Source organism: Tetrao urogallus (assembly GCF_951394365.1).
Source record: "Tetrao urogallus genome assembly, chromosome: 2".
In the NCBI taxonomy this organism is placed as follows: domain Eukaryota; kingdom Metazoa; phylum Chordata; class Aves; order Galliformes; family Phasianidae; genus Tetrao; species Tetrao urogallus.
In genome coordinates, this window is record NC_136814.1 from 80,295,248 (window position 1) to 80,305,344 (window position 10,097).

At 43.9% G+C, this 10,097-nt stretch overlaps 1 protein-coding gene across 1 annotated transcript in view; it reads right to left on the bottom strand.

Moving 5' to 3' along the window:
* CD109 (CD109 molecule) overlaps positions 1 to 6,252 on the bottom strand; it is a gene marked incomplete at both ends in the record, with an annotated part of 79,611 nt that extends 73,359 nt beyond the window's left edge. The window contains 2 exons of the mRNA XM_079550001.1: positions 5,875 to 6,035; positions 6,185 to 6,252. Coding sequence (XP_079406127.1) covers positions 5,875 to 6,035; positions 6,185 to 6,252 — 229 coding nt within the window. The remainder of the gene's footprint in view (positions 1 to 5,874; positions 6,036 to 6,184) is intronic.
* Between the last annotated feature and the right edge of the window lie 3,845 nt (positions 6,253 to 10,097).

A 10,097-nucleotide genomic window follows, 5' to 3' on the forward strand; every position in this document is an offset into this window, starting at 1 on the left:
CAGGTCCATTTGTTCCACACTGTCTCCCAGCCACTCTGCCCCAAGCCTGTAGTCTTGCACAAGGTTGTTGTGATCAAAGTGCAGGCCCCAGCACTTGGTCTTGTTGAACTTCATCTCACTGGCCTCAAACCAGTGACTCAGACTGTCCAGATCCCTCCATAGGGCCTGCCTATCCTCAGCGTGATGACCACTTCTTCCCAACTTAGTGTCATCTGCAGACTTACTGATAGCGCACTCAATCCCCTAGTCCAGGTCATCAATAAATATATTGAACAGCACTGATCCCTAAGGAACTTCACTGGAGACCAGTTGACAGCTGGATTTAACTCCATTCACCACCACTCTCTGGGCCCAGCCTTCCAGCTTGTTATTTACCCAGCAAAGAGTGTACCTGTTCAAGACACAGGCTATCAGCTTCTCCAAGAGAACACTGTAGGTGACAGTGACAAAGTCTTTGTTGAAGTCTTGGTAGACTATGTTAACAGCCTTCCCTTCATTCACCTCATGGGTCATTCAATCATAGAAAGAGATCAGGTTGGTCAAGCAGGACTTGCCTTTATTCCACCCTTTCCCTGCTTCAAGGTCCCGCAAAGCAGGCTGCTGTGCTCATTTTGCCTCACACTGCTCAGTTTGATGGCATTGAAAGATGTGGTGACCAGAATGGCCTCATACAAACAATTTGAGCCAAAGAAGGATTCTCTCCCTCGACCCTCAAACACCATACAGTCAATCAGATAAAGCTCAAGTACTGGTTGGTATTGATGTTTTGATTTCTCTGCAGTTTACTTGACAGGACAGTTATAAATAAACTGTAATTAATCATAGAATTACAGTTGGAAAAGACCTCTAAGGTCATCAAGTTCAAACGCCAACTCATCACCATCATGCCCACTAACTCATGTCCCTGAGTGCCTCATCTCCACATTTCTTGAACACCTCCAGGGACAGTGACTCCATCTCCATGGGCAGCCTGCTCCAACACATCACCACACTCTCTGAGAAGAAATCTCAAATGGGTTGAACAACAGCCACAGAAACTTGTGTTTTTTAATTAGATGTGCTCCAACAATAGAGAAGTTTGTAAGTCTGCCCTCTTCTCAGCTAGCTAGCTCCCTTGCCTCTGGATTCAGCCCCATCATCTCTTTCCACCAAACCTTTCCTTATCTGATTTTGCATCAGTTGTCTGCACGTGCTGAATATTGATAACTTTTGTGCAATTGTTCATCATGAAAAACAATTACACATACATTTGGAGGTTACACATGTGAAAACATGGTGCTCCTGCTCTACTGCTGCTTCACTTTTTAGGCTTTCACACATAGTTAGGAAGAAAGGAGCTTTCCCAGCAAACTTAGCAAAATGATTTACACTCCAGACTCATATTTTTCAGGATATATGTTGCAGTCACGGAGGAATCAGCCATAAATATTCAGAAATAGGGCACAGAGGCAAGGTTAACAAAAGGGACCAAGGCCATTCATTCTCATTTAGCTGTTACTTTACAACTCATAGTCCCTAGTCTTCTTCGGTTTCACATACTAACGTGGTCAGAACCATATTATTAAGTATGCAAAGCGTGCCTCCTGGTAAAAGCAGATTTTCCGTTGTCTATATGGACAATTGCTGCAAGTCTATGCCTGACAGACATTCTCACAAAGTCTGTAATGTTTCATAAACCCTGGCTGAGTTTTTACCATGTTCTAATTCAGAGTTCCTTCTGCCAACAAGTTAACTGCACACTTGAAGAAACACAGAAAAGCAGTGCAAATTAATTAACATTTACAAGCAAGTGACAAGGAACCTGAAGTATTTTAAATCAGATTCTTCAGTTCTCAAAAGTGCTTCTCACTCACCGTGCCTTAAATGCATTGCATTGTGTCTTAATTACCAGCTTTAACCGGATCTTACTCCTGAGAATTAAAATTGTTCATGAAGTCACTTAATGATGCCACCCCATTATACATGAAAGCCTTTCTTTAATTAGTTTTCTCAACTTCTCTGCTATTTGTATTTTCCGAAGTATTTCACCACAAATAAAAAAAACAGTCTTCAGAAGCTTTCTCAATTAAGGCGTAACTAACACTGCAACGTCTAAGTAGCAAACCTGGCAAGACAACAATACTTGCCAATTCAAATTACATCTTTATTGATCAATGAGAGGATTAATATGCATGGTGTGAACCACCCTTCTCTGTAATCACTGAAAATCAAGCTATTCATGCATAAAATTTAACTTGCTTTTCTGTTATTCTCATCATTTTTATTTGTTGACCCAGAAAACCCAACAGCTCAGATTGCATGTAAGTCACTGTTTTCTTCTGCAGTCATTTTCAATCAGTGAGGATTTTTCTGATACTGCAACTCCATAGAAAATGTGTCAAGGCTCGGTATGGTAAGCAGAATCAGCTTGAATTACTGCTTTTGTGTTCTCCTTGAGCCTCCTGCAGATGATGGAAACATATTCTCTCCTAGTGACACACTGACAATTTTTGTTGCATTTGCTCATACAAAGTTAATCTGTAGCAGCAATACACTGCTTGCAGACATTCACTGGGTTTGTTTTCATTACAATTAAACTGAGTAACTTCTGTACCAAAACACTGACCTTCAAACAATCTCCCTTGCTACAATACATCTGGATTCCGCTATGTTGAGCCAAGCTTAAAGCATCAGGGCTTGTTTAAATGGATGTCTGCACACACTTTCACTCCAGTGTTTATAAACTTGCCACTTGTTAATGAACATAATTCATGATTATGTTATATTGTGAATATATTGCAACTGCTAATTTCCATCCCCATTGTCACATGAAAAGCAGGCAGGAGATGTGAACCAAGATCCACTCCCACAGTCTACAGTGGTCGGTTTTCCACAAATCACTCAGAAATCAAAACTCCACTTCCTGTAATAACATTAAACCAGTGAATGTTCAAACAACTATTAGAGGGCAAGTGCTCCATTTCTCATATAAAGCTGGAGTTATGTTATATGAAGAAAGAATAGCAGTGCCTCTAATTCAACAAGATCCTTTAATGGAGTTGACTCAAAAATCCAAAGACAAGCATGTTACCATGCTGAGCTGCTGCTAGAGGACATCCTTAACTTCAAGCAACTGCAGATGCATTTTATCAGATAGGGACACAAAAGGTCTTGCCTTTACGTGATCAGCTGAGCTCTGTCTGCAAGATTAAACTAACAAAAAGTTGTCCACAGCCTGTCCTCCAGCCTTAGCCTCTAATGGCAGCTCTGCACCAGCTCTGTTCTAGCAGCTCAGATGTTTGCACACCAAATCAGAGAACTTGTCTGCCTAAATTCAGCAAAATAAAAATGATTCCCTCAGATCAGATCTCAGTTATTCAAGGCAATAACCCTCCCACTCTTGCTAACACCGCACGAGAAAAATTACAGAGCACAATGCTGCCAGCTCAGGCAATATGAATGTTGTGCCCTGCCCAAGGCAGGGAATCAGTCCCAGCTTTTGGGTATCCAGCACAGTCAACAACCGCAGGTACACTCTGCCTTCCTTCATACTTATTTAGCACAGGCATGGGGGAATAACACCAAACTCATGTGCACCACAGGAACAGTAGCACCACTGTGTAACCTAATGGGCACAAATGACAGATAAAGCAGTATTTTCTGGCCACTAATATATGCACCGGTGATGTCATTTAAAGAAGATTTTGTGTGTCTGGAGATGTTTGGATTTTTTTCTTCAGCTGCGGCAGCTGGCCTAATAAAACTTGCACAGAATTTGATTCAGCTAAATTCTCAGACCAGCACAGCTACAGCACCATTGCTACGTATCTTACCTCAAAGCCTTTTTAGCCTCCAGAAAACAAGGTAAAGCCTTAAAGCTTTCATCTGACAAACTGCTTTCCCTCTGAGTAATTCTTTTCCTGCAGCATCTAAGGAAACGCCCCTAACATCACAGCCTCTGTTATAAGGCAGTTTCTTATTCTTGGCTTACATATTTGCTCAGAAAAAACAACTAACAAATTATATTACTTCACTTTGAAGAATGGATGGCCACAGAGTTTTTTGTTTTTTTTGTTTGTTTGTTTGTTTTCACATATATGTCATGCTTAGTAGGAATTTCACTTCAAGTAATGCACTACACCATTCTTTTTCCTCAGTCTGACTGTTCCTTTACTCACTCCTCCTTTATGTCAAGCCTAATAGACTTGAACGGTACTTTTTACTAAACAACAGCTAAGTACAGGATACAGTATACTATGATGAATTAAGTACCATAAGCATGACTGGCAGCCTATTTTACTCCCATGCAGGCTTTAGGTGCTAGCAAATTGGTCTGCTTAAAGTAATAGCCTCAGGCATACATCACAGCTCTTAGTATTAGATTCCAGGGCTATCAGATTAGTTGTATAAATTTGGTTTGAATTGGGAATTAACACTTTTTTTTTTTCTTTTTTTTTTCTTCTTTTTTTTTTTTTTTTTAATTAGGCACGGCACAACGGGAACATTGTTTCAGCTGCATACTTTTATATTGGATGCTGGAGGACATACCTGACACCACCATAAAATTAGAATGGATAAACAACATCCAAGCCAAAGTAAGACCTGAGAGCACGTAACTCCGCAAAACATTTGTTTTTACAGAAAAGCTGAAGCGGCAAAAAGGGTTTTGATAAGATACACATTTCTGCATCATGTGGGCATGACATCTTTGATCCAATCAAAAGCACTCTGTCACACTCACAGCCTATCTTTTACACGGATTGTGAAGAGAAGCAGTCTCTGTTTGAAATGATGGTATGATGTTTACAATTAAGTCATCCATATTAATGACAATTAGCAACAAGAAGAAAGTTCATTACAGCAGGGTGGATTTTTCTAGGACCTCATGCTGCCCTGTGACTCTACTTTAGACAAATAAAAAGCCAGAGTTAGTATAAGGTGATATAAATAACACTCAAAGAGCACTCTGAAAGCTGGCTGATCTTCCTTCCCTTGAGGGCAGTTCTCAGGGAGCACATTGCTATTTCCTGCTCACAGCTGGCAGTTACCACGAGCACTGACCAGGATGTCAGTTCTCCAAATACTCATACATGTCACAATGTCCCCTACCACTCCTTGGAGGAGCAATTAAACCAGGTTGCTTCAGAGTTGACTTAGTCCCAAAGCTGTCCCACCATTCAGTTTTTGACTCTTAAAAATGTCTCTTTCCACAGACACACTGAGCTTCTGCATGGCAGCACTTGGGGCGCGTCAGGTGAGAGATCAAGAAAAGGTTCTTTTTCTCAGAGGGCAGCAGGCATGTAACAGGCCCCCAGAGCAGTGGGCATGGCCCTGAGATGCTGGAGTTTTTGCAGGAGCATTTGGACAATGTTCTCAGATATAGTATTTGAATTTTGGGTGGTTCTGTGTGAAGGCAGGATTCAGTGATCCTTGCGGATCCATTCCAAAGCTGGATATTCTGTGATTTTATGATGAAGATCTTCACTTTCTTAGAAGTCAAGCTCTCCCTTTCTCAGAGTATTTGCAGCTACCAGGCATAGATGCTTTATCAACCATTTGTTCCACACTTGCTATCCTCACACTTTGCACCTTTACAATAAGCCTACCAACAAAAATCTCTTCTTTGGTGATGCCATGACAATGACCTGAGCACCTCCAGGCATGTTGAAGATGCCACATCATATAACACCTCACTGACATCTGTTTGCTTTCTAAGTTTACAGCGAGTAAAAAAATCATTCGTTACCCAGCCTGGTTAGAGAGCCACAACACAAGACTACCATCCCCAATTGTTACCCCAATTGGTAACATCAAGTTTGTATTTCAGCAGTCTTCAGCAGCTGCGGCGCTGTCAGAATAACAGAATATGGGAGAAGGCAGGTGTAAGGCCCCTACCTCTCTCGAAGATCAGCTCCCTGCTGAGCACGGTCTGATTGTCCCTGAGCAGCGCTCCCCGCACGGCGACCTGCGCGGGGCTGCCGGGCAGTAGGGCCACCCCGACGGTGACACTGGCTCCGGGCCTGATGTTCCAGGGAGCCGCCACCAGGAACGTAGGTCTGCAAAAGAGAGAGCGGGAGAGATGCGTTAGCCCAGACAGCGGCATGCGTCCAGCCAACGGGACGCGTTCCGAGCCGTCCTCTCGCAGACTCCGGGTCGGGGGCGATGTTCCCCGGGCAGCCCGGCCGCCCACCCCGGCCCCACGTACCCAGCCGCGGCGGAGCCGCACATGAGGAAGAGGAGGAGAAGGCGAACAGCGGCGCGGCTCCGCGCCATGGCTCTCTGCGCGCTACGCGTCCGCTGCGCTGCGCCGGGCCGTCCCGAGCGGGGAGGGGGAGGAGAGGCCCCGCCGTGAGTCACGCCGCGACGGCTGCCGCCCGAGTGCCCTGCGGGGCGTTCCCGAGGCCGGCCCGGGGGAGAGGCGGGGGCAGGCGGACGGCTGAGGGCAGCCCGCAGGGCCGCCGCTATGTGCCGAGCTCCGGTCGCGTCTGAGAGAGGCGGCGGTGGCTCGGAGGCTGCGATCACCGCAGCTACCGAACGCGAAGCGATTAGTAACGGCGCTCTAGGTGGGTTGGCCTCGGTGCCCGGTGTCTGCAAAATAAGGTCATGTCGGCGTGCTCTCATGGACCCAGCCCTATGCTTTTTGGAGCCCTGACAGCCCGGGTGCTGCTTGTAACCGTGTGGGATAAGCACAGCTAACGATGCTTTGATTCATCTGAACCTTTGCATTCCTGCACAACGCACTGTGAAGTTCCTGAAGTCAGAAGTGCCAAGCTGGTGTGTCCTGTACATGCAGACACAGCTGGAGCCCAGAAGGGAAACCCCCCTCGCTGCTCTGTTCTTATGAAAAACAGATACAAACAGCACATGTACACAAACACTGCACACTCTAACAGGATCCCAGTCAGCTGCAGCACCTTTTACATCTTTTAAATGTGATTGCATACATCTTTACATCACTGGTGATTCCAGAATACATCTCTGCAGTGGCAGGAGCAGATAGGTTGGTCTCAGAGCAACTGGTGCCATGAAGGTAGCTCCTGGCAGCTCCTCACTTGCAGAGGTACATGCCATGGCAAAGGCTTGCTGCTGTGTGCAAACCTTTCACTTGCTGCTTGTGGAAATCATGCAGGGAAGATGAACGCTCCCTGGCACTCCAGTGGAGATGGTAGGAAGATGTGCTAATGAGTTCTGCAGCCCAGGCACCCTGGGCTTGGTGCTCAGGCTTCCGGTAGTTCACATTTCTACAGTCGCTGTAGCTGAAACCAGCATTGCTCAACCATGCCTGTCACACCGGTTAGCTCTCTCAGCCTCCAAAACAGTGTAGCCACCTGCAGCCCTCCTGCTGGGTACGGCCCTTGGACCACACTGACCCTCATACCACACCAGAAAATCTGAAGGAGAGCACTTTCTGGCCAGGACATAACCATGCCAAGGACAGCTCGAGGGCAGAGACAATGAACTTGCAGTCCCAAGAACATTTGCTGGCACCGTTTGATTCATTAGTATGGATGTATCCTGAAAGCCCGTTAGCAAAAGTGCTTGCAAATGTCACAGATTCTGCCCAGTACGCAACAGTGTTTGTGGACCTGTATCTTTCTTTTTTCTTTTCTCCCATGGGCTTATTATTTAAAAGATATTTTTGTGTACGTATTGATCTTTCTTCTACAGAAATGCCAACAAAGAAATCCTACAGCAGAGAGGGATACTACAACTTAGTAATTAATATTACAATTTGACTTGGCCCAAGTAGAATTAACACTGATAAGAAATAGATAAACAGAAGTGAAGTGTTTGATACCATCCCACAACAACATTGAAGCTCCATTTCTTAAAGACACTGCACTTCATTAATCTGCTCAGTATCATTTATGGCTGTGTATGGTAGGCTCTCGTTATGCACTTACATGTCATTAATTAGTTTGATCTAGCTCAGACAGCTAACTCAAACAAAAACAACAGCACTTCAGTGTGTGCTAAACTGCTCAAATGCAAACAGAAGAACACCTGGATTTTAAAAGCCTTGCCATACCCACCAGCTTCCGGGATACAAAATAATCTCAGCTGAAAAAAAAAAAAAAAAAAAGTCCATCCAGAACAAGCCCATTAAAGTGATGACCTTAATCTTATTAAACTGCTAGGATATCTGTCTTCAGCTGAACAGAATACCTTAGCCCAGGCAACATCATTTGCAGTGTCACAGAAGCAGCCAGTTGGCACTGTCTCACGGCTAAGTAGGTTTTAAATGCCTGGCTCTGACAAACACCTGAGAGACCAATTTGTGCACAGAACTGGAAGCAGAGGACTGCACAGCAACTTACTGAGATCACCATGTGAGGGAAATTTGTTTTGGACCAGACTTGCGCGTATTAGAAATAATTTTGAAAGCATATAACCTAGAATGAAAGGATTTAATAATCTTTGACTGCTCCAAGCCAGTGAAGTGGATACTCTGGAGACACGATTTGGGTGGTGAAACAGGTAGTCATTGTGCTCAGCATGCCCAACAGGAAAGCCAGCTGAAAAATCCTCCTCTGTTCATTGTCACTTTCTGGAGTTAAGCAAGCGTTACCAGACTCGAGTTTTACACCCATCTCTGATACGTTACCACAAGGGAAATTTCAATTTTAACACCTTCCTTGTTCACAGGTAATCTGATTTTGCTAATCTTCCACATTCTCTGACAGAGCCTGTAAGGCTGCAAAACCCATCTAGCACTCGAGCTACATTCTCAGGCAGCAAACAATTACACTGCAGTCTGTTCCTGTGCTATCTAGTTTAAATCTAACCTGAATATATGCATCAGTATGAGCTGAAATTACACCTTTGAGCCTAGGAGTACTCCAAACAAGAACATGTTGAAGTACAGAAAACCAGAATGATTCCTGAATGGGACTAGAAAGCAACTTCTGCCTTAATAAATCAAGAAGGATCTGGCACATACTAAATACTACTAACTGTGTTAAGAGAGTCTGGAAATAAACAAGTGCACAGCAAAGTCTGCTTTTCTCTAATATCACCTGAAAAAAACTGCACTTTTAGTAAAGGTAGAAACCTAAGCATTACGGTACTTAGAATACTGGCAAAAATCTCTACAAAAATATATCAGCAAGGACTTGAGTGGTTAGTGCCCTGTCCTGCTTTTAGCATCAGACAGTGAATTTGGCTGGTCAGAATAGGTTCAGCCAGATTCAGCAGGCACTCAACCAGATTTTGGTGCAAACAAAGCATTTTTCCACGAAATGAGGCAAATTCGAGGAAATCTGAAGAGCTATGTTATATGGAAATTCGAATTAGAAGATCATCATTGCCTCTTCCAGCACAATATTCTATCTTTTCATAAGCTTAGCCAGTTGTCTTATGCATCACTGATCTCAAGGCCTGCAACAAAGCTCATTTTGTTGATGAAAAAAAAATCTTTTAATTACTCTCAATAGGCTTTGGATGAGGTCCTGAAAGAAACTGTGATTCAGCAACTCTTGGAACTAAGAAGGAAGCAAAAGTCTGTTTCATCGCTCACAGCAAGCGAACAAGAATTATATCGAATATTAAAAAGAGGGAGGTGGAAGATCATGCCATGGTATTAGGAGGACACATTCTTTGCTTGTATGCGAGTCTGCAGAATCTGCATTCTCAGGAAAGTACTGACAGGAATGTAGGATACAAGACTCTTGCTGAAGTGCACAGGAATAATACTTCTGATGCAGACTCTGATGATGGAATTTGTCAAAGTGTTTTACGCTGTGCTGAGGCAGGGTGTGCCACACATTGAAACTCGCCCGGAGCTACAGGGTGGAGTGTCATGAAAAACTGGTCTGCACTGCAATTAAGATTCTCTTCCTACTACCTGAAGACACTTCTCTCTACAAACACTGTCATTTGCTAAGTTGCTTCCAACTTGAACTGTTACTCCAGGCACCACAGGTAGGATTCACCTTGTCCAACATGGGCTCTATTGTCTTTGTCTTGTTATTTACATTTGCTGAATAGACAATGGGGAGAAGCATGTCTCTTCATACCAGATTTATATGGCACATTACAATACCTACATTTGAAGGAGAAGACATTTAAAAGTGGCTTTCTAAATTAATCAGGTGAATTCCATTGTACAAGTACCAATT